Source organism: Ceratosolen solmsi, unplaced genomic scaffold (genome assembly GCF_000503995.2).
Source record: "Ceratosolen solmsi marchali unplaced genomic scaffold, CerSol_1.0 scaffold3, whole genome shotgun sequence".
NCBI classification, from domain to species: Eukaryota; Metazoa; Arthropoda; class Insecta; order Hymenoptera; family Agaonidae; genus Ceratosolen; species Ceratosolen solmsi.
Window position 1 is genome coordinate 4,678,466 of NW_011948428.1, and position 24,725 is coordinate 4,703,190.

The 24,725-nt window shown below is 27.3% G+C and overlaps 2 protein-coding genes across 4 annotated transcripts; one reads left to right on the forward strand and one right to left on the reverse strand.

Annotated features, from left to right (window-relative positions):
• The first annotated feature begins 25 nt into the window (after positions 1-25).
• LOC105363656 (SUN domain-containing ossification factor) lies at positions 26-23,644 on the forward strand. The gene is made up of 14 exons (XM_011501405.1): positions 26-266; positions 1,060-1,264; positions 1,548-1,669; positions 12,582-12,921; positions 14,268-14,505; positions 16,136-16,387; positions 16,675-16,989; positions 17,904-18,314; positions 19,015-19,370; positions 20,110-20,322; positions 20,656-21,024; positions 21,205-21,690; positions 22,028-22,495; positions 23,054-23,644. The coding sequence occupies exons 1-14, from the start codon at positions 208-210 to the stop codon at positions 23,426-23,428; spliced, it is 4,209 nt and encodes a 1,402-aa protein (XP_011499707.1). The 5' UTR covers positions 26-207; the 3' UTR covers positions 23,429-23,644.
• Positions 3,531-14,690, reverse strand: LOC105363655 (uncharacterized). 3 transcript variants are annotated; one of them, XM_011501404.1, is made up of 3 exons: positions 14,593-14,690; positions 14,369-14,480; positions 3,531-3,865 (listed from the first exon to the last, which is right to left on the reverse strand). In XM_011501404.1, the coding sequence occupies exons 2-3, from the start codon at positions 14,408-14,410 to the stop codon at positions 3,671-3,673; spliced, it is 237 nt and encodes a 78-aa protein (XP_011499706.1). In that variant the 5' UTR covers positions 14,411-14,480; positions 14,593-14,690; the 3' UTR covers positions 3,531-3,670. The 3 variants fall into 3 exon arrangements, 1 of the variants encoding a protein (XP_011499706.1); XR_912928.1 differs by lacking the exon at positions 3,531-3,865 and adding an exon at positions 6,897-7,378; XR_912927.1 differs by lacking the exon at positions 3,531-3,865 and adding an exon at positions 6,897-7,387.
• Positions 23,645-24,725: the final 1,081 nt, after the last annotated feature.

The following is a 24,725-nucleotide window of genomic DNA, read 5'->3' on the forward strand; positions in this document are numbered from 1 at the left end:
TAGAAGTGTTGTTTTTATCTTTCCCTTCGGCCGATAGATCGACTAATCAAATTTGTGCTTACGGAAAGAGGAAGAAGAAGAAAGTGTGACGAACCTTATACTAAGGGTATTCATTAGTCGGCGTTCGGTTGGAGGGGAAGAGGGTTAAAAGGCTGCAATAGTCTTTGGAATGCAAGATCTTTTAACGATGATTCTCAATGCGGAAACATGAAACTTTGCGCGGCTCACGTTTACTGGATGCTACTCTTCACATCTGTTCTCTCTAGGTAAGATAGTGCATACAAAGACGTTCAATGTATCTGATGTACAAGGGCATAAATTGTTGTACATTTAACCAGATAATTATTGCATCGATTCATTAATGTTAACTTTTTGGCCATTTACTCACATTTCTAAATTATTATTATTACATATGCATATATATATATATATATATATATATATATATATAATGTGCGTGTGTTTGCATGCAAGTGTATGCATATAACCATAAAATTGTATATATTTACATGATTGTAACAATATATTATAATAATATTTCAATCACTTTCTAGTTCTACATAAGTAACATCATTTCTTACTTAGCGCCAATTTATCTTCTACAGAACTTAATTTTAATATTTCAAAATGTAAGATAAATTTTTTCTATACAAATTAGATATTGATATATATATATATATATATATATATATATAAAAATCTTGAATTATTATTAAAATTTTGAAAAACGTATACACTTATATGTAATATATATATATATATATATATATATATATATATATATATATATATATAAAGCAAATAAATATATAATATTTATATAATAGATATATACAAATAAAATAATACTTTAGTAAAATATTAATACATTGTGCGCGAGTGTGCGCGCGTGCGTGGGTTGTGTACAGATTTGGAAGTTACTTATACTCAGTGAATACATAATTATCAAAAAATATTTTCCCACATAAATGAAATAAAAATAATAATTTTAAGATTTTAATGTAACATGGAGAACTTTGTGACAAAAGTTATTTATAGAAATTATTATTTTCATTGCAGTACACTTCTCTTTTTAATCGTTGCTTCAGAAAGTATACAAAATAATAAATTTATTGGACCAGACAGAAATCAAGCCTTTATAGAAGAAAAGAATGCTACTTTTATCAAAAATGTTAAAGATCGATCAGAAACAAATAGTCAAGAAAATTCTAATATTAAAGGACCTTCCTCGATAAATGCGGAAGTTAATGATCAAGCCAATGAAGTAAGTATACATTTAATTAATACGCACAATTATCATTGACTATTAATATTCATGAAGATAGACTTTTAATATATATATATATATATATATATATATGTAGAACGTGAATATATTTTTTTATCAATTATCGTTAGAAATTTCTTTATAAATTGTATTTGCTTTTAGTAAGCTATCTTAAAATCGATACAATATTTGTATTTTTCTTTTTAAATAATTTTTCTCAAACATAGAATATATCATTGATTTATATTTTGTAATCTTCGATCGTTACTCTTACATCTAGGATATACAGAAACGAGTTTTAGCTAGTGTCGATGCATCTAAAGAAAATGAAGAAAACCAATTTCCAGAAGAAATAGGAATTTTAAAAGAAAGTTTAACTCATCGACCAAATTCGTCCGAAGGGTAAGCGTAAATTATTTCTTCAATTAAAATTTCTTTAAAAGAGAAAAGAAAAAACAATGAAAAAACAAAAAAAAGTATTAGCCTATTTACTTAGAAAATAATACCTTTTAATAAATAAATTTGCACAATATAACAATAATTGATAAAAAGAAAGAAAAAAAAATTTTTTTTTTATACAGCCTTGTAATTAAACAACTTTCCATTATTATCTCATGTTCTACGAATACATTTATAAATAGAGATATTTATTATTGTCGATACATTGTGATAATATCCTAGATTACTAGATTACTTAACAAGAGAATGATTGTACGTAGCATTTAATGCCGGTAACCTCCTTTAACATTTAACCTCCTTGACGCATACTTACCGCGATCCAGTAACCCTTATATGTACTCGATTGCTATATTTTGATTTGCGCTTAGTGAAAACGTGTGTCTAGGTCGTGAACGAAGACGAAGCCTTATCGAGATGTGGTTTACACAATTAGCTTTAAATATATCGATCAACTCTGGAAACTGCGTATTAAAGCCGAACGAGTACAAATTTGGTACAATGTGTCTCCTCCCTTATTATACATATTATAATTTTCTCTATAATCTAATTTCCATCGAAGCAATTAGCGAAATCGATTAGGTATTGATTGAGGAATAAGAGCTGACGAGTAAGACGTAAGAAGTATGCATCTTCGAAAGTTAAACATTATTTATTTTATCTTATCGGTGATTAAAAACAATAACGTGTAGAATATAGATAAATATAGATGACGTAGAAGTGGTAGGGAGTATCGTTGATTTTAAGTGACGCGAGTGTGCGTGATCACGTTTATAGAAATGCATCGATCAATAATTCGATTCACTAAGTAATTACTGTGATATAGATATAGCAGAGTTTTCATTTTATAGATAACAGCGAAACAAATCAATTGAATATTATTATAAAAATTATTATGCATTACATGGCGTGAATTTTAATTTAATGATAATAGCTGAATTTTGTTAAACACGTATTAAAATTAATACCCAATGCTTGTTATTTGTAGAAAACGCAATTTTTATTACGGGTATAATATTATTTTTACACATGATAAAATTGAAAATTTAATTATAAAATCTCAAGGCGGTTAAAAAGACGCCATTTCCTCTCATTAATTTCGTTATTGTTTATGAAAAAAAAAGTCAATGTTTTTTCAATAGTTCTTAGATAATAGTTATTAGTGTCAGACGAATATACCTTTGCTTATTTCTCTTATCGAATTTAGATTGCTCTACTTATCAGTTATATTTCGCCCAATTTGAGCTATCAAATTATTTATTTGATATGAAAATAATCATAAAGTTAATTAGTGGTTAGCTCAAAATAACAATTTATCATTGTTCGAGTTTGTTAAACAATAATCAATAACTGTTTTTGTTGAAAATCTTAGGTCCTATTTTCTTTCTGCACTATGTTTGAGAATAAAATATGATATTCATTAATGTTACCAGTGAATCGATAGACTGCGATTAGCTATCGAGGATTCAAAATTTATTACTCAATATTTTTAACTCATCACTTTCATTGCGATTTAAAAACGATAATTAATTTATAAATATTAATAATTAGCGATCGATCGATAGTATTTTTGACAAATTCGTTGAAATATTATTGCGTAATAGGCATCGCTAACGCGTGCATTGACTTCTTCTTTTCTTTTTACATTAGAAAAGAGTATAATATACATTGTAGAATTACGGAAAAGAAACTGCCGATTATCATCGAATGACGTACAATATGTTTATATTTTTATAAATTTTTTTACGGATTTGTACACACGAATTATTATTAAGTTAATCATTAGTTATATATAAAAAAGGGGCGGGGTAAACAAGTTAAAATAATAAACGAGATATTTATCCTTATTTACGAACTGCTTATATTACATAAGACAAATTAAAAAATAGTAAATAAGCTTGAGTGTCATTGTCTTCAACGGCATTGTGATAATACGCAAACTCCGTGTTATTCATACTTGTATGTCAGCAACGTGTCTAGGGCGAAGGATAACGAAGCCAATATAGCAAAAATCCCACTAGGCAATAGCTGGTCGAGGTACTCGGATGGTATTATGTCGTTTTCATGATTGTTGAGTTCAACGATAAGAATGATGCCAGTGATGCAGCATAGTAAGGCGGCAACTCCAGAGAAAATCATTAGCTGAAAAATAAAGATTAAAGCAATTTTAAGGGATTAAGTTACTTTTTTTCTTTACTTCGCATTAAAATCAAATAAATCTATCATTATTTTATTTAGATATATTAAGGTTTGTTAATGTAGATTTAAATAAAAAATTACGAAGTAGTATGAGGGTAGACGTGTTTTCATCGATAATTATCGAATTATATCGCGTTATTTTAATTCAGTATAAATATGTTTAACTATCTACAACGCATTAAGTTTCATCGCAAACATATTGGAAATAATAATTAAAGAAGCAACATATACAAAATATATCATTATATATTTTATTAATCGAATTTAATGATTCAAATACGAATTCTTTTTAATTAAACAAATATTTAAGAACGTTACGTAAGATGTAGTAAATATTATAAGACGATGCATTAATATAATAAAGATTGTAATTTCATTGTGTAACTTTTAACTAAAGAATGTAATTTATTTTATTAATTCGATTAAAATGAAATATGAATTAATAACCAACTAAAATAGATAATATTCTAAATTTATATGATACGAGTGTATTTTATTCAATTTTACATTCTGCGTTCTTAAAGGAATACAATTATAAATTAAGAAAGAAAAATTTAATTCTATAATAACGTAATTAAAATAGAACATTAAAATATATTAAAAGAAAAAATAATAATAACACAACATATTTTGAAAAATAAACATTTTCTTACAATTTAATATTTGAAAGGTATATATATATATATATATATATATATATATATATATATATATATATATCAAAAATAATTTTAATGTATATTATAAATAATGATACGGAAACTACAACTATTGCAAAATCTGTCTTATTTAATCTTTAATGTTAACAACATTTTCATTTAGGTTTCATCGCTAAATAGATAAATTAAAACTTTATATTTATATATTTTATATTTACAGATAACAATACAGATAAAATATATATGAGAAATATGTGCGCAATTGAATATATGAAATTGAAACCTTTAGGTCAAGAGAAATATTAATTAATTAGTTAATGACAGTTTGCATTGTTTTCATTGAAAAAACAAAGCATCGCTTTATATTCAATTAATTACTTACCTTTTTATCTAATTTTTATTAAAAATTACGTCTGTTTTTTTATTGTAACCATCAATGCTTTAATAATAAATGTTTTAAAAAATGCATTTCTATTAAATTAATTGAATCGTATAATATAAATATTCTTATATAAATTACACTCTTGCAGATTTATCGATACAAGAATTTTTTAAATTGATGTGTACATTTGGGTTTTGAAATTTTCAAATTAAAATAAACATTACAGCAATAAATTAACATCTGTAGAATTAGAGTTTAAGAGACTCGGTGAAATTATATATATTTTGTAAAATATTTTATTAAGATAATAATTATATTAATTTTGAACTTTGGTATACATATTACTAAAAAAATATTATGCATATAAAGTAGCCATTTTTAATAATGTCGGATGATCAAATAAATATATAAATAATATAAAAAAAAAAAATGAAGTAAAAGTTTAATTATAAGGATAAAATGATTTATATAGTTTTAATTTTTTACGCATTATTTTTTTACTTACCATTTTTTTTGGATGTTGGTCTCCAAGAATGCGAGAAAGTATTAAAATTATATTTATTAATGTATAACCATAAAGTGATGTAAATACTATAGCCCCTTCAATATCAGTAAAATTGTTAAGAAAATTTCTTCGAATTTTAGTATCACTGAACGGATAGTCGGATAATCCTATTGCAGTAATGCAAAAAATCTAAAAATAATTTAATTCTTTAATAAGTCATTATTATTGTTTAGATTACTTATTGGAATTTATATTTCAAAATGTTTGTCATTATTTTGTTAAATATTTTAATATCTAACTTTATTTTGAGACGTAATCTTTTCAGTATTTACAATATTTATATTTTCATAAAAATTTTAATAAGTTAAGGTAGTTTAAAGTATATTTATAACTCTATTTTTAACATGTGCATATAAACGCACAAATCTGTAATTAGCATATTAGTCTATTTAAAATCATAAAAATCTAATATACGAATATTTCTTGTATTTGTAAATTTTCAGTCAATTTATAGGCACACAAACATAACGAATAGATAGAATATATAAATTATACCAATTAATGATATGAATGTTTCAATTAAATAAACAATTTATATTAAACAGTTTTTTTTTTGTAAGTTAATTTAAGTCAAACTTTTAGGTAATTACTCGTTAAGTATAAATAATTTTTACATATAATAATACAACTAAACGATGACCTTTATCAATTTGTGATTTTTTACAAAATGTTTTAATTGCGTTATTTATTTATTTATTTTTTTTTTAATAAGATGATGCAGAAGTTAATTTTTTCACTATATATCTTGAATAAATTGAAATAATTTATGCCTAAGTTGTATAATTCAATAGTTTTTATTAAATAATTTTATGGTACCATTGATGGAGATTTAATTTTTTACGATTTATTATTGCTAAGAATGTTCATATTATTTAACTATGAATTGTTCGACATTTTAAAATAATGTCAATATACTGTTTTAGTATTTTTAATTAATAAAATCATATTCGCTAATGAATTTAATTAGATGAAAATAAAATCTGTCATTATAAAATAATCAACAATTATTCAATTGACGCTAAATCTTCAAAATTGAAAATAAGCTAAAATAATTTTATCGATTTGGTTTTTTTTGGTTTTTTTTTTTTTTTTTCCAGTTATTATAGAGTGTAATATAATAATAAAAGTCCAAATGTCTTAGAGAATACATTAGCATTGAATATACCATTTTATATAAAAATTTTGTTAATTGTGTATTTTATCAACAAATTTTGTTTAAATATCAATAAACAAGATTGAAGCCTAACATAAACATTACGTAAAGATTAATGACTTATTAAAAGTACTTAAATTATAATATTTAAATATAAGATTTTATATTAATTTATTGCAGAAAGGCTTACTAGTATACATATTTATCTTGAAAAATTTTATTTCCAATATACAAAGAGCGTATTCAAATAAAGCAACTCATGATAATGATTCTGCTTCTACAAACCACTTCGATAATCTTGAAGACAAAGAAGATTGTTTTCTTCGGATCCTTTGTTACCATCTGTGTAAAATCTGTTTTAATTTTTGTAAAATTATTTGTCCTCGCACTTTCTTCGGCCATTTTTAGATTATAATATTCTTCTACGAATAAAATTCGGCGAAATATTTAATGATATATATCTGGAAAGCACAAAAATTAATCTCGTACCCTCTAGCGTAACTTTGAAGATCTGAAATACCAACTTCTTAATGTAAACGATGAGACTACCGAGCCTGTAATGAGCCCACTACAAGATCCCCACTTTTCAAGCTTTAAGTGTTTCATTTGATTCGCAATTGTCATAATTTATAATACTCGGACACCTACTTTATGTTGCGTGATGGCTCCAACACCCATATTTTATTTATCTATCCTACTGAAATGGCTAAATATTTTCAATTTGTATCGTTCGTAATGTTGTTAATTTGTTGTTAATTTTATGTGATACAGAATGTTAAATGGCCGCTTAATAGATGGATATGGATATTATAAAGTATTGTTTATTTTGCTTGTTTTCGAGGCATAATTTGTAATAATAGATTTTATTATAAATTGCTCGATTGGACTAAATGCTTTCGGAGTTGAGAAATTTTTTTTGAAAATTGTTTGAAAGTTTGTTGTATCGATTATTTAAATACATTAAGTATTGGCCATCTTGTTAGTTTTGTGCTTTTATTCGGCATTATAATATTAAAGCTTTAATTACCTACTAAAAGAAGAAGGGATACACGATTTGCATATACAGGATATTTATTTGAAAAATTTTCTTATGTGCCTTAATTGTGTATATTTATAAAAAAGAAAGAGAGAGAGAGAGAGAGAGAGAGAGAGAGAGAGAAAAGAAATGCTATGTATTATGTAAAGTAGCCGATCATTTAAAATTCGTATATAATAGACTATAAAGGCATACGCTATGTATGTAGTAAATCTCGAATGGCTTCTCGATAATTTCCTTTTCTACATTTTCTTCTTCTTTTTTTTTTTCTTTCTTTTTTTTTACAAGTGTTTTAATTCTAATTTATGAAGAATCACGTTTAAAATTTGTTCATTTAAATGACAATATATAAATCGGCAATGCTTTCGTTATAATTAAATTCATTATATTATATTCAATTGTAATTGTCTTACATTATTATTATTATTATTATTTTTTGTTAATATGCTTATTAATAGAAAATAATTGTATATACCATTATCATTCGATAAAAATTCGACTTAATTAACGACGAGCACAAACTAATAGATTTTATATATTTATAAAAATTAAAAATAATTCATTTCCAATGTACATTGTTAAATAAACTTTTTTAATAAATGAGAATTATATTCCGTAATCACGTACAATTCATTTTTGGTAAAACCATTAATAGTGAAACATTGTAATTTATACATAAGGAATTATACCGATTTAGAATTTAATGATACAAAAATGCGATGCTTAAGGTTTCGTGAATGACTGGTCAGATTACTTACATATTCAATTTGGTAATTATAGTTTTTATTGTATTTACGTATAATCTATCCTTCCTCGTGATTTGTACTTATGCTAACGTATGGAAAGTTATTTAAATCTTATATTTTGTTGTGTCTTCCATTACAAATTCGTTTCCCCACATTTTATTCAGCATTTGAAATTATTAAGAAATTAGCAGTATAAATAATAGTGTCCGTACACAGAGAGCCGCATGAACAAATCTATTAAATATTCAAATGTTTGTATTAATAAAATTACAAAATAATGTTTAGATCGTGTATAAAAATTATGAATGATTTAAAGGAACCTGAAGTAGACCACATACGAATGTTACGACATCCACCCACATTTATCTAATTGAAACTCATAGGTCTTTGCCGTTATTAATGGTGACTGTCTTTGAATTTTATTGTTCCCTTCCCTTTCATTTTTTTCGATACTTTTAATTTAATGTGCATGTCAATTGATTGATGCATTAAGTCCATTATTAAAGTTCATAGAATAATTATATTAGAGCTTATATATAATTAAATATAGTTCGGAAAAAAAAAGTTTCTATGATGTGATATAATAGCTGAAATATGTAACATCCTTAAAATATATGTCGATTAGTATACTTGATAATTACACATATTTCAAATGTTCTTTTAAATGTTACAATCACGCGTATTGAATATGCTGCTATGTTGGCTAGAACAATATTAAGACAAAATTAAAACAAAATCTAAAGAAGAAAAAAAAGTATATATATATATATATATATATATATATATATATGTGTGTGTGTGTATAGTAATGATAATTTTAATTAAGAATATGGGTATTTTGTTAAAATAAATTATTAACTTTTAAATTTATTTAATAACGGTAGTCATCGAATATTTTAAACTAAGAATACTTATTTTATTTCACTATTGACAATTATTAATATTGACATTTATCCACGCAATTATGATAAAGATTTTTTTTTTTTTTTTTTCTTCTTCTTCATTTTCTTGTGCATTTATAATGTCATTGAAATGTCGTTGAAACTTTGTAACATTTTAAATACTTATCGTCAATTTGAAAAATAATACAGTAGTGAAAAAAGAAGAAAAAAAACGTATTTTAAGAATGTTAAGCGCTTTAATCTTTTTTGCCATCTGTATACAAAAAACATTAGTTTTTTTTCTAATTGTTGCTGAAAATGTTTCTGCGATTGGTCGAGATGAACACATATTTATCTTGTGTTTATTATTATAATTTTGACAGCCTAACCTCTCAAAGTAAGCAAGATATCTGTGACACGAAATACACACGTAAGCGAGTAGTTAATACAATAAGGTTGACAGTGATATCGGGTCGCGCGAAGCGCGCGGTTGATCTAGTTTTTAAAAAAAAAAAAAAATTATAATGTTCTTATTTATATGGATAAAAAAAGTAGTCAGAACATTAAAGTACAACTTTTGTTTAACCGTTATTTTTATTTATTTATTTTATTTGTATATGTAAGTATATATATATACTGGAAGTTATATTATCAATAAATATGTAATCGTTAATAAAGGAAGAGTAAAATATTGATAACTAGTATTGGAATACACATTTCGATTTGTATTTTCTCATAGTAATAAAAGAATTTAAATAATTTTTAGCTATTTCAATGCTTCTCACACGAAATTTGTTCAAATTCTAGAATATGCTTGAAAATACAAAAACGTTGGCATTCGTATTTACCGAAGTAACTGTTTATCTAAAACAAAACCAACTATTTAATTCTGTTTTTCATGATTCAGTATTCCATGATGTTAATACTCTACCACGTGTACATTTACTCAAAGTTTAAGCAGCCTTTAGATACCGTACATTATATATTCAATATTTAATATCATTTTTAGAGAACATTTATGAACTTTTCATTATACGAGGAATTGTAATTATACGATTAAATTTGTATTTTAGTCTTTTTAATTTCTCTTAATAATATTGCCTTTTAATTGGAAACTTAAAGAAATAATTTATTTAACATACAACAACATTAATAATATTTTATTTTTTATTACATTTTCACGATTGCGAGTTTTGTAACAAAAAAAAAAAAATAATAATAAAAAAACCTTGTAAAATATATTTACCGAAAAATAAAAGTAAAAGTATACTTACGCATTCTGTATGCTAAAATTTACATTTCATGAACAGTCTTTTTAGCTTCATTTTAACAATGGGTTATCTCAATTTTATTCATTCTCTTCTAAATTGCATAATAAACATCTTTAGAAAATACTAGAAAATATTTTTGAAAACGATCGCGTGTGTTTGTGTACCGAAGATATTTGTTTTTAGAATCTCATTGCATTAACGATATTAATAGACAGTATTTCTTATTATTATTTTTTTCTTTTAAGAATTTATAAGTCGTAAAATAATTATTGTATAGGTTCAATAAATTAGTAAGATTTTTCTGAAATACTCAAATCTTACTTACGATTCAACTGCATTGAAATTTAATAGCATGAAAGATTATTTGATATTTTTATTATTACTATAAGTTATATATTGATATGTAGAATATAATTTAACATGTTAAAAACAAGTGGTAATGATAAAATGTCAATTGAAAATAATAGTTTATTGTTAGTGAGAGATCTGTATTTAATAAGTTGTTATCCGATACTAAAAACTAGAAATTTAATTCATTAATGTACTAGATTAGTACTAGAATATAATATTATATTAATTTAGAATTGAAATTGAATATAATATATTCTTTAATGTCAGAATACAATTTTAAAATTTTCAATTTTATAAATTATTTATATAATATAGATCAGTATTGATAAATTTTTTCGTTAATAAATGTTTATAATTTTTATACATAATATATTATATGTAACAAATATTATATAATTTATATACGTGACATAATCAGCAGAAATATGCAGCTTTACTATTTTATTGCATTTTTTAGTTATTGTTTAAGAATATAAAAATAGTTTAAGAAATCTATTATCTTCAAATTTTTAATTCATATTAAATATGATTCAAATTTGAAGGAAGTTTGTTTATTTTTTTTTAATTTAAATTAATTCTATTTTTTTTAAATGTTTTCTATTATAATATAATTCAAGAAATATTACAATTAAAGATTTTGGTGTACTTTCTGTTTCGATATAAATTGTTTCGAATATTATTGTAATAAATTGCAATTAGCCAAGTACAGCGGTAAATTATTTCATCGTTACAAGCAGACAAATTAAATATGGGCACTACAATTTTTGTTTAAAGTTTGTACGTGCCAATCAGTTGGTATAGTATATTTATTGCGATTTGAACATACAGTGAAAAATATAATTACAATCAGTCTAAATCATGGGTTAGTGTATACGTTTAGAATACATTTATAAGTATTTGATAATACATATTCTTTCAAGTCTAATCTATGATGTAAATTTTTCTCGTACTTATCATTTTATCAGTATGTATAGAAAAGTGGCGTTAATATTTAAATCAGCAGAATATAAATATCCAAGGCAACATTATTATATTAACTTGATATTTTAGTGTAAAAAATTGTGTCGTTTTAACTCAATCATTACAGTTATTTTAATAAAGGCCATTTAAGCCTTATCTCGAGGAGGACATAATTAATCGTTCTCTGGCTTTTTCTATTTTGCCCTTGAAATATTTAACAATATATGCAATGGTATATTATTAAAAAAATTTCTCGTTACATAGATAATTATTGTTGTTTTTTCCCTCTCTCTCTCTCTCTCTCTCTCTCTCTCTCTCTCTCTCTCTCTCTCATAGCGGACAATTTTAGGAAAATCCTTTTGCCTCGTGTCTCAGTTGCGCTTTAACAAGTATTGAAAATAAAAATAACGATTTATTGTTTGTAAAGCGGCATAGTCGGTAGAACAAAGTAACGCATGAATTTCGGGTGAGGCCTTGAAGCTCTCAAGTTACGATGTAGAAATGTAATCCCCTCGTAGATACGCAACTAAATAATTCATTAAATATTCAGTGCCGCCTGCGGTATTATATAGCCACGGCTAATTTTACAATGGGGCTACTATGGAGCAGCGCTCGATTAAAAAAATAATCACCAAACTTTTGTGTTTCCGCGCAGAATATCCGACGGGGGCGAGCAAGCGGTCGTCTTGACACTTGTTAAGACCGCGTCGAGCTTGCAGGGTCTGACATCTGCTCGAACGGACTTCCGCTCAAAGCCTGAAAGCAATGGCTCCGCGGGCGTGGCCTCCGGCGAGCAAGGGATCGACGAGGATCTCATCGGCATATCGAAGCTACTCAAGGGCAATGAGAGCACGACCAATGAGACGGGCTTCTACGAGGACAATGCCGATAGTGTCGTGGTCGTCAGGGCCAAACAGAAGAGCCCTTCGAGCATTAAGTTGGAGTTGGATCTTGAGGTGGAGAAGCAGCAGCCCGATGAGCTTACACGTCAAAATGTACGTAAAAGTCTTTAGTTTAAGTACCGATAAAATCCACATCTTATCAGTCACAGCGATGAAATTCCGTTCTTTAGCATAGTTAGTACAGTGACGTAGAAGTTCACGGCGTAGCGGTTAACTCGATTTATAATTTGATGCTTTGCGTGTACGTAACGAAAGTATTGATTCCGGTGGCGTTTGTTATTTTATGAGCACTGCTTATTTAAATGTTTGTCGAATTTGTACAGCTAAGCTCTTTATAACGATAATTCCAGGAGAAAATTGAGAGTACAGTGGGTGAAAAATATGCTTGCGATTAGAAATTCTCAAGCTCGAAAGAGTTCATTTATTTTTTTACATTTTTTCATTATTTCCTCTCGTTACATCTTAAATTAATAGTAAGTCAAATTTCATCCCCTAAAATTGATTTAATAATTATTTAAACAATATTTATTTTACAATAATTATTTTAACAAATTCATTTGTAACGAAGAAAATTAACGAAAATGCAAAATTTCACGGTCATTAAAATTATCATCTTAAACGATTCATGCTCGATTCATAATCGTTTAATTGCGCTCTTTAATTCTCTGGAATGTAATAATATCATGTATCAATAATCTCTCGAATCTTCAATTGCAAATATGAGAAATGAAAATTTTTCATAATTTATTGCTAAATCTTTTTCTAGATAAATAATCGGGCACTTTACTCTTATTGCGGAATATTTAATGCAACATTTATTAACGATTAATGATACGTCGAATTAATGTAAATAAATTTTTATTAATAAAACTCTACGTATTAGATCTTATTTATTCGCGTTGTTTTCAAACATTGATGTGCGCTTTACCGAAACTGAATAGAATTTTTATTGTTCATGATTTGCAGGATTTGGTGTGTATCGAGCTTAAGCATTTATTTAGCAAATGTGTCACGCATTAATAATGATTTACTAATATGTTTGAGGAATTCTGTTAAGTTGAAATAAAAATATTTCCTTTTATACACGAAAGCATTTTTAATAACATACAAATATAAGTTTCATTGTCAAAAGCAAGTGCAATATATATAATATTGTATACAAAGAAAGTTAATGCACTTACGTGAGCGTTTCACACTAAAGACGAATAAACGTTTACATTAAATAATCGTATTACCTCGACATTATCATAAAACTAGTCCCAAACGAATCGTTCAGTATTATTTGTTATATAAAGTATTACAAGATTCCTCGGCTAGAAGGAAAACGTTTATTTATTATCGCAAATACTTTAATAAGCAATCTCTTTAGAACTGAAAAATAATCATCTCCGTCGTTACCTTAATTATTGTTATTATTTATTGGCCCGTGTGTGAATTAGGATGAGGAGACGGAAGAGGGGGAACCTATCCAGCAAATACAAAATAATAGCCCAACAGCAGCGCCGGATCTAAACGACAGCGCCGCAAGGGCGAGACTCACCGGAAGTGTGGACGATAACGCAGCCGTGATTCTCGATAGCATCGTCACCGCTGGTCCGAGTGACGTAACGCACGAAGAAATACCCTCTTTCAACGAATGGGCACAGAAGAGACTGGAAGAAGTGGAAAAAAAGAAGGGTGAGGCGCTTCTATTGCCGTACCCGTAGAGAAAATTTTCAGCCATTTTTTAATCGAATGCCTATTTTAAAGTAAAAAAAGTTAAACCTTTCCTTAACGTTCCTCTCACTACGCTCATAAGTATTGGCAAATTGGAACAATTAAACCAGTCTCCAATGCCATCAATTTGCGCGCTTTACAAACTTAATCGTTTCAATTTTATTTAGTGCTTGCTTGCTTGTTTGCTTGTTTGCTTGCTTGCTTGCTTGCTTGCTTGCTTAAGCACGATATTGCGATCGATAAATTTTATCACGATTCATTGTATTTTATAAATGTTTACTCGTTTATGCTAATCTAAAAATACATTGTATAAGGTTTGGTGCAGTAACAAATCTGCATATCGTACGTGCATGTGCGGGCAATGCCGAGTTTAAGAAAATTCACTATATATTTGCATTTTACTAATTGAAAAATGAAAATTCATCTACAAATTAATACTATCTTTTATGATTTATAACATACTTATTTAAGTAATAGTTTACATTCATTATACATGCCGCCCATGGTATCCATTTACATACTTTTTTTGGTAATCCTTTTCACCCAATCGATTTAAAATAACGAATCCTATATACTCAAAATGTCCGTAACGACATTATTTTTTTATTAAAAATATATTTAACTCACTATAAGAAAAATATAATAGCGGTTTGCTTCAATTTATTTTAATTTTAAATGAAATATAATGCGACTTCTTAAAAATTGTACTTTCAAATTAATTATTTATTAATATGGTAATTCGTGATTCTACACAAAATATTAATAAGACTTTTCAGAACGAGATATCAATCTATTTTTTATATCAAGATAAGGAATTGTTGTAACAGCTGTTGCAATAATAGGCTTTGCTTTTACTTATCAAAACAATAAAAACTTATCATTGCTTCGTGGATAAAAAATAATAGCCGAGCATAAGAAAGTAGACTTTTGAACTTTATTAAATTTTAATACACGAGCGAAGAAAATAATTAATTTTTTTATTTTTATTTACATTCCGTAGATATTGAAATAAATGAATAAATAAGTCGCTATAAAAAAAGGGACTATCGTCGGCTGATAAATTACGATTTTACAAGCTTGTGAGTTGAAGATTTCCCCAATAAAAATTCGTAACATGAAACATCGTAATGTTGATTAAAAAAAAAAAACAATTAAAGTAATAATAATATGCCTCGATGGTTATTTATAATTTCTACGAAGCCAAAATATATCAACCGCACGGCAATTCACACTTCCCTTGCTCTTCAAAAAGCAGCATCCCCCCCCTCCTCCTCCTCTTATTTTTAAAACATACGTCGATTTGTATTAGAGAAGGAACGACGCAGGTCTAATAAATTCATTTTTCCATATCAAAGTCATTTAAAAATTAAGAATTCGAGGATAAATTAGATTTGGCGAAATAAGCATTGAAGTAAAAATTCGGATAATAATTTGTAATCGAGTTATTTAAGCATTCAATAAGCATTGGAGTAAAAATTCGAATAATAATTTGTAATCATTGATATAAATAATTCATTGATAAGCGCTAGAGCAAATGATTAATGGTCGTCCTCCTTATTTTTATTATTAATATCCTTATTACTACTTTCAGCTCATCCAAATGCGTCGGTGCAAACGGCGAACGGTTCTCCGGGTCGTAACCTCGGCAACATCCGGATGCGCTCCAAGAATTATGCGTCGCCAGATTGTGGCGCAAAGATCGTCGCTGCGAATCCAGAGTCACGTAGTGCCCGGAGTATCCTCGTATCCACTCGTGACGAATATATGCTGAATACTTGCACGAGTCGCGTGTGGTTCGTCGTCGAGCTCTGCGAAGCCATACAAGCCAAGAAGATCGAATTGGGTATTTTCACCAATTATTGCTATTTAGCATTATTGAATTATTTGGGGTTTATTTGCCAATTTACCTTTGTTAACTGTTGATTTTTATTGGATTTGGAGAGGCGTTATGTTATGTAAGGGATGATGACGCAACAATGAAAAATAGTAGCACTTCACGACAATAAGATTTGTGACGAAATAATAAATTTTCATGTCAATTATCCCATAAGTTTGTGCATAAGGCAATCGAAGCTTTAATGATAATTTTCATGTAAATATGTTTAATTATTTTTTTTTTCATTGGTTTAGCGAACTTCGAGCTCTTCAGCTCCTCGCCAAAGGACTTGTCGGTTTACGTAAGCGATCGCTTTTCCACTCGTGGTGATTGGTCGATTGTGGGCCAGTTTACAGCCCGCGATGAAAGAGATGTGCAAAGCTTTTCACTGCAGCCACATCTTTTTGGAAAGTTTATCAAAGTGGAGTTGCATTCGCATTACGGATCCGAGCACTTTTGTCCGATATCGTTATTTCGGGCTTATGGAACGAGCGAGTTTGAGGTACTGGAAACCGAGACTGAGACGGAGTTACACGATGATAATCACGGACACGAATCCAATACTAGAGGTCTTTATTCATTAAATTTATTTAATTGAATCAATGAATTTATGACTTGTTAATTGTAAGTTCTTTCGTAAGTAAATTTTATTTTGCAACGCGAAACCCAATATGGAGTTTTAATATTAACTATTTTTTTTTTTTTTTTTTTTTTTTTTTTTTTTTTTTTTTATTATTATTATTAGTATTTTATTAGTATATTATCATTATGATCTTATTTAAGAAAATTTTAAATGAAATCATCATTAAATTGTCTCGTAACATCATTTAAATTGCATAGACTGTATTTGTACGGTCTGGATTGCAATGTTTAAATCTATAAAGAAATTATAGACTAATGGTTGCTTGTTAAAATGATAAATCTTGATTTTGCAAATCAACGATTGTATGTAATTATTATAAATGCTTGTAACGTTGATATCTCGTATATTACATTTATATTTAGTTCGGTATTATAATTTATAATTAATTGACGTAGTGAGCACGTTGCATTATTACATTCTTGAAAAAGAAATAATTATTGAAATAATTCCTAAAAATATTGAAATTAAGATGTATAAGAGACATTTAATGGCAGTTTACTCTTCAACAATTAATTCATTGTATGAAAAACAGATTTTAAGACGGTAGAATTTGTAATTGATTGTGTATAAATTTATGAAGGATAAATATAAAGATTTTGATGTATCGATTTCTTTTAACTAATAGCCCAATAGTAACGGTTATTTTTGTCATTACAATGTCACATTTATTTACGTATATTGAAAAAAAAAATCTTAATACATTGTCGTCTTACGTTATAAATTATCCGTTTTAAATACATTTAAATACCAGTACATAAATATTCTGAAATATTTCACATAGTAATAAATATAATCAAATGAAATTAAAAAAATGGTTTAGTAAAATTTATATATTTATAGGTAAAATCGACGCAAGCTCGGACGCGGAGAGTGAAGATGACGACGATGAGGATGCTGTATTTGAGGATGAGGAGGATAGTACGAGTGATCGACGAGGTCATCTTTTTGGTAGCGCTCGTGATGCTGTGATAAGTATTGTTAAAAAGGCTGCCGAAGTATTGGTAAAAAACGATGATTTAAAGTCTGACAATGAAACTAACACTCAAGAAAACCAAAGTAATGATGTACTTAATGATGCAACTATTAACGACTGCATGACACCTGCGTACAACATAATTTGTCCCGAATGCGACGATGACAATCATTTCTCGCGGATCTTTCAGCTGATCAGCTGCAGGCGACCTTACTTTGAATCACTGTTGAATGCAGCTTTCGTCAGGCAGATTCTTAGCAGAAGTCATTTGTGCTATGGTACTTTTGAATAAAATACTTTTCACAATAATGGAATTTGTATTGATGATAGCTATAATATAGTTGAAGGCAAATGTAATTTTCTTATCTATTTGAGTGGTAAAAGAACATATTTTATTGAAACTTTGTTTACGGTATCGACATCAATATTTTTATATAATGCTTATCATTGACAATTACAAATTTGAGTTTTTAATTTTTACTTATCAACTGTCCGTTTGAATATTAAGACCAATTTGAAATCGTTTCATACAATTAATATTTATATAAAATGTTTTTCTTCGAATATTAATCTTTTAATAATGTAAATGGATCATTAAGAGAAGCGCTAAAACATCAAATTTAATGCCGAAATGAATTTTATTAATATTTTAATGTTATATACAATATGTCGATAAGTTTTGTTAATGCCAAGTTGTGGTTTAAATCGTTTCTAGTTTATTATTCAAGATCAATTTTATCTAGTTTTGGATTGAAAATTTCAATTTATAATTAAAAGAATTATTAGATGAATTGAAGAGTCCTTTTTTCGGCAATATCGTGCTACATTGATTGTAACTATATTAACATTTATAATGAATTGCTTAAATGGATATTTTATGGATATAAAATTAGTTTGCACTCAATACTTTCGAGCTTCCTACAAATGTCGCGTACAAAATTGAAAATTATCTTTTTAAATTTTGGCCTTATATTGCAGATACTGAGGGTAGAAAGAATAAAAACTATGACGTTCAAGCCCAGTTGTTCTCGTTATTTTTCACTTCTGATTACATAATAGTTTTATGCAACGTCTTAGCAGTAAAAGAAAATAGATTACCCATGAATATGACTCGAGGAGATCAACAAATGACCAACAGAGTACCAAATGAGACACGAATGGAGCAAAACAGCGAAATGCTATTAACCACCAAAGACGAGAGATTCGCGTCGACACGTCCTATAGATGTTGTAGCGAGCTTCGACAGTGATAAAACCAAAGTACAAATACCTGTGATAAAATCGAAAGTTGAAGCGGCAACAGAAAGTCAAACAATCGAGAACTTTGCGACGCAGGTACATTTAATCATTTATTTATAATATAAATTATGAAACGAATATTTGAAATTTTAATTCTAAATTTAAGGTGTATAAAAATATCAAATGTTGATCATTATGATGTTGATAAAAACAATATTTACAGAAATATATCACCATTTATTAAAATGAATATATAGATTTACGTATTACTGATTTACAAGATATCTTTATAAAATTAAATTTATAATATTAGAAAAATATTTATACAATATCATCAGCATTGTAGTTAATATATTTATATTGTGGTACCGTTTTATAAGAAACGTATTAAAGCTTATATATATATCTGGTGTAAAACACAAGTTTTATTACCATTAATTTGAAGAATATTTTAGAAAGAAGAATAATTATTTGCTAAATATCAAAATCTGAAGTTTAATCGCTACGTTATTTTGGCAACGTTATCAACGTACTTTCAGTATTATAATTATTTTATTTTAAATGTACGTCTAAATATTTTATAAAATTTAATTAAGATTAAAGGGATTGTATATAAATGAAAAATCGAATGAAAAGATACGACGAGTAAGAAAAAAGAGCTTCACTAGGTCAAAATGAAATTTAGAGCCTTTCTTCTATAATACCACATTCTAATGGAACTATCTAGAAAATCAACATTGACATAAAATTCCATTTAAATGATATTTAAGACATTCAATAAATACAAAAATATTTGCATTCTTTATAATGCCCATTTGTATACATTGATTTGCAGATAAAGCCGACCAAAACAACTGTTTTGAATGATGAAGTAAAGAAACAGTCTTTCGATACGAATCTTGAATCCAGTAGAAGTCAACAGTCCGAAGATTATGAAATATATCAATATGAAAACTCAATAACAACGGAGTCGCCTGTACCTGTTGTTACTAAACGAATCTCTATTAATTCGCCAAAAACATCGTCGGGATCACAAGAGCACGTTCAGGTAGGGTTTAAGAATAAATTAATTTTTTATTGTAAATTTTAATGTAAATGAAAAACACAATAGATATTATGCTTTATGTCTAGGTAATATTTTTAAATATAATATTTTTATTATAAAATAATCAAATTCGTATAGTTCAAAAAAATTTTTTCATATCATACTACATTTTCTTGTACACAAGAAAAACTTTAATATCTAAATGCACGTTTCAGCACCTAATCACATTCAGCAGCCTATTTTAATCGAGTTTATTAAATTTTGTCTTTATAACATAGAATTGTCATAGAAAAATCTATCATTATTTTAATTGGTTTATCCATGTTTTTACAAAAGTGCTCTCAGGAAGGAGCTTCGCAGCAGGATGTTGCAATTTTAGGAACAGTATCCAAGTCATCCCAAAGCTTAGATAGTACTCAGAAATTAAACCAAAAAAGCGGAAATATTGAATTGGGTGAAATGGAATCGGAAAGTGTGGAAGAAGCGGAACAAAAGTTAAAAGTGGATCAAACGGATCAGGACTCTAAAACAATTATGCAGGATCAACTGAACTTCGAAGGTTTCGATTTTAAGGATCTGGATGTGGAGAGTTTACAAAATAATGGGGCAGCTAAAAATGATGCTTCTATCACTCAGCAAACAGCCAGTGCTACAACGCCACAGCAGAAGGAGTCTGTTTTTCTACGATTATCCAATAGAATTAAAGTAAGGATTATCATTAGCTTCGAAATAGGAGTGAATTTTTATTGTTAATTTTGATTATGAAAAATCATTGCTTGTTATAAGTTTTTATTATTAGCTGTAAATGATGACAGTCCATTTATTAATGTATTGTTATTTTTATTTATTTATTTGTTTGTTTGTTTGTTTGTTTTTTTTTTTCAGGCACTGGAGCGTAATATGTCTTTGAGTAGTCAATATCTGGAGGAGTTGAGCCGTCGGTACAAGAAACAAGTCGAGGAGATGCAACGTTCTCTCGAGCGAGCAATGACTGCTATGAACGAAGAGACGCGTAAAGGTGACGAACGAGAGTATAAACGCCTCGAAGAAGTCACTGTTCTACATAATCAGATTGACAGTCTGGGGAAAGTTCTAGATGACCTGATCTATGAGCGCAACAGTTGGCGCATTAGCTTTTCATCATTAATGCAGCACGCATTATTTGTTTTCGTTGATGTAATTCTGGTCATTCTCATATTTTCTTATTGTAAACGTACGGATAATGATCTGGATTATTTGGGTGAGGAAGAAAGCGAGCAGACTATTGTAATAAAACGGCCGCGTGGGACAAATTATGAAATGGCAAAACAACAGTGTACCCAATTGACGAAGAAACCGAAGAAACGGAGACCTAGCGAGATAGCCTCCCAAGTTTGTTTCTTACAATTATTAATTAATATTTTTAAAAGTGAAAAGCATTGTTTTTAATTTAAATAGCATTAAGAAAACTTCCCAATTGAATGAATGTCATATTTGAAATTTAAAGAATGTAAGGATTCTAATATTCAACCATTATATATATATATATATATATATATATATATATAATATAAAAATATACCATTAATATTGAAAATATTTTTCATATTCTTGTTATTATTTAATTGATGAATAAGTATGTTAGAGCATTTAACATTAAATTGATGGACAATAATCGGACGATATTTTATTATATAGATAAGTATCTAATGTAAGATCTTTTTAATAGGTTTCCGGTACTTATGATCAATTAATGATCGAGGACTCGATATCGATTAATCAATTATCAAGGAGGGATAGGCGAAAGAAACGAAAGAAGGATTCTATTATATTAAGAACTTCCTCGATTAAAGAAACTAATAGTAATGGCAAGGGTGATGGAGATTTCACAAGTATATCGACGTTGCCTTCAAGAAGTTCCTCGGCCAACGATGCACTTTACACGATTAACCACGCTGACGATGAAGTTTATTTCGCAAAAGAATCGCATAAGTATGGAAGACCTGGATCAGCGCCCGATAATTCTATCGATTACTTCAGTAATCCATTACAAAATCAACAAATACAGTACGATGGGAAAGTGCAGACTATTAATATGGATGAGAATCATGACGAAACTAGCAACGGCAATGATATGGTGTCACTCGGTTCACAAGTATTGGAATCCACAGTACTTGAGGATGATTTATTTATACAGGTAAACGTTATTAAATGGCTCGATTATTCATTATTATATTTGATTAGAATATTCAGTATTGAATTTGATAAGAATAAAAAATAAAAAATAACGAAAATAAGAATTTGTCGGTAATAGTTGAAACCAAAATATCATTAAATTGAATATTAGAATTAAAAATTAATAATAATAATAATAATCGCTCACTTATAATCAAAGGTAGAATAAAAAATAATACCATTTTTGCATTGATTGTTTGATTACAAAATTTTTGATTTTAAAGAAACAAATATATAAAATTCGTTATTTAATTGTGCATATTAATGTTTCGCGGTAATATTTTAAAAAATATTACTAACCGCATATTATTAATTTGTGAAAAGTATAATCAAAATGTTAGCTACATTTTAAAATTATAAATTTATATAATATAGATAATAATAGATATATATATATATATATATATATATATATATATAATAATAATAATAATAATAATAATAACAACAATAATTGGAGATAACTATTAAAAGATGAAACAAGTGTGAAGCAAATCGTAATTTACATTTTTATAATCAGGTCGAGTGTAGTCCAAGCAAAAATTTCATCAAACCAAAAAAATTATCATCTCCGTCATTCATAAAAACAGCCTTAGCTTCAAGAAGTAAACGAATATCTTTTTCGGGAGGTAGTAAAAAGAAACAATCTCAGAGCTCAGATAATAATTTAATTAAATCCCCGAACGATAAGAGATGTGATGGAAAAATCGATTTGATGGCCGAGTTAGAAAATAGTAACGATGCTGTCGATGAGCACAATAACGGACGTACAACAAACGGCCATGTAGAGGAGAGTGACGAATCAAGAAGTAGCAGTGCAACTCCAACAGCGAACTGGAACAAGAAAGAAAAGAAAAGTAACGGTTTGAAGAAAATGGTGAGAAAGTTCTTTTGATTGAAGTAGAAAGAGCTTGTATTTAATAGTTATGCGAAGACTGAATATATCTATCAAGTACTTTTCGAGTACATAGACATTTGCCTGCGTAGTTCTTTATTATGCAAGATAATGTAGAAATGATGATAATGACGCCAACGACAATGATTGTGCAAGTGAAAAAAGATTGACGCTGTTTCGAAAACTTGGTAGTGTTTTGGATTCATAAAAAAAATTTTGTTAGTTTTTTTTTTTTTTTTTTTTTTTTTTTTTTTTTTTTTTTTTTTTTTTAATGAAAGAATATCTTCTTTTGGTTTTATGCGAATATTTTATTTCTTATTATTTGTTTCATTGATACGATAATGCCAAAAACAAAGTACGTGCACTCGTTTTTGCTTATAGCATAAGTATTTAATTTATTTAGTTAAAAAATATATTAGAATATATAGTAAATTGATTAAATATTAAAATAAACCAGTCTTTTTTTTTAATATGTATTAAATTTATTCTATTAATTAATATTTCGAATGCATTTTTAACATGTAAAAGTGTGAATAAATTGTTATTCAAAATTATTACAACAATTTCCATAAGTGATATTATAATATTTTGAGCTTCTAATTCTAATCCTTATTATCGAAACAATTATAGGAACGTTTCTTAATACTTTTATGCATTAATAGATTTTATTTGTTTATACACAAAGCCACGATAACAATATGTATATTGCAATTTTATCAAAATGCCATTATTTCCCATAGAAAAGGAGATTGTATTTATAAAAATTATTATATTTGATTCTTTGGATTTTGTTTCGATTATGAAATAAATAATACAGTAATTAGCATGTAATTGAATTTTATGTAACAATTAAATGTAATAATTAAATTTTTTAAATAATAGAATATACTGTACGCAAAAAATTTATGTTAAAGCACAACAATTATTTAGTAGCTCTGTATATTGGAATGGCATTAAAGAAGTTAGACTCTATTAAACGGTCCCAGTGATGTAATTGTAGCATTTTGTTTTTTTTATTTAATAATATTGATACTATTGAATGTAAAAAATCAGTGATATAATAAGTGTTCAGGTGACAGGTATAAGTAAATTATTTTAACTAGTCATTGCTTGAAAGGTCAAAATTCATAAATAATCTTATTTGGAATGAGCAAAATACTTACATATTTTATAATTAAAATTTAGTCAAATGTTCTATTCATTGCCTAATACTTTGAAAATCCTTTTAAATATCTCGGAGAGAATATTTCTTTATATTTTCATATGGTTTCTTTTATTTTGTCGTTACAGAACATAC

Coding starts and splice junctions, on each gene's coding strand:
- LOC105363656 (XM_011501405.1), top strand. CDS start 208: ATGAAACTTTGCGCGGCTCACGTTTACTGGATGCTACTCTTCACATCT. Junction 1,670..12,581: donor CGACCAAATTCGTCCGAAGG/GTAAGCGTAAAT, acceptor GTTTCCGCGCAG/AATATCCGACGGGGGCGAGC. Junction 14,506..16,135: donor AGAAGTGGAAAAAAAGAAGG/GTGAGGCGCTTC, acceptor TACTACTTTCAG/CTCATCCAAATGCGTCGGTG.
- LOC105363655 (XM_011501404.1), bottom strand. CDS start 14,410: ATGCTATCGAGAATCACGGCTGCGTTATCGTCCACACTTCCG. Junction 3,866..14,368: donor CGTTATCGTCCACACTTCCG/GTGAGTCTCGCC, acceptor TTTATTTTTCAG/CTAATGATTTTCTCTGGAGT.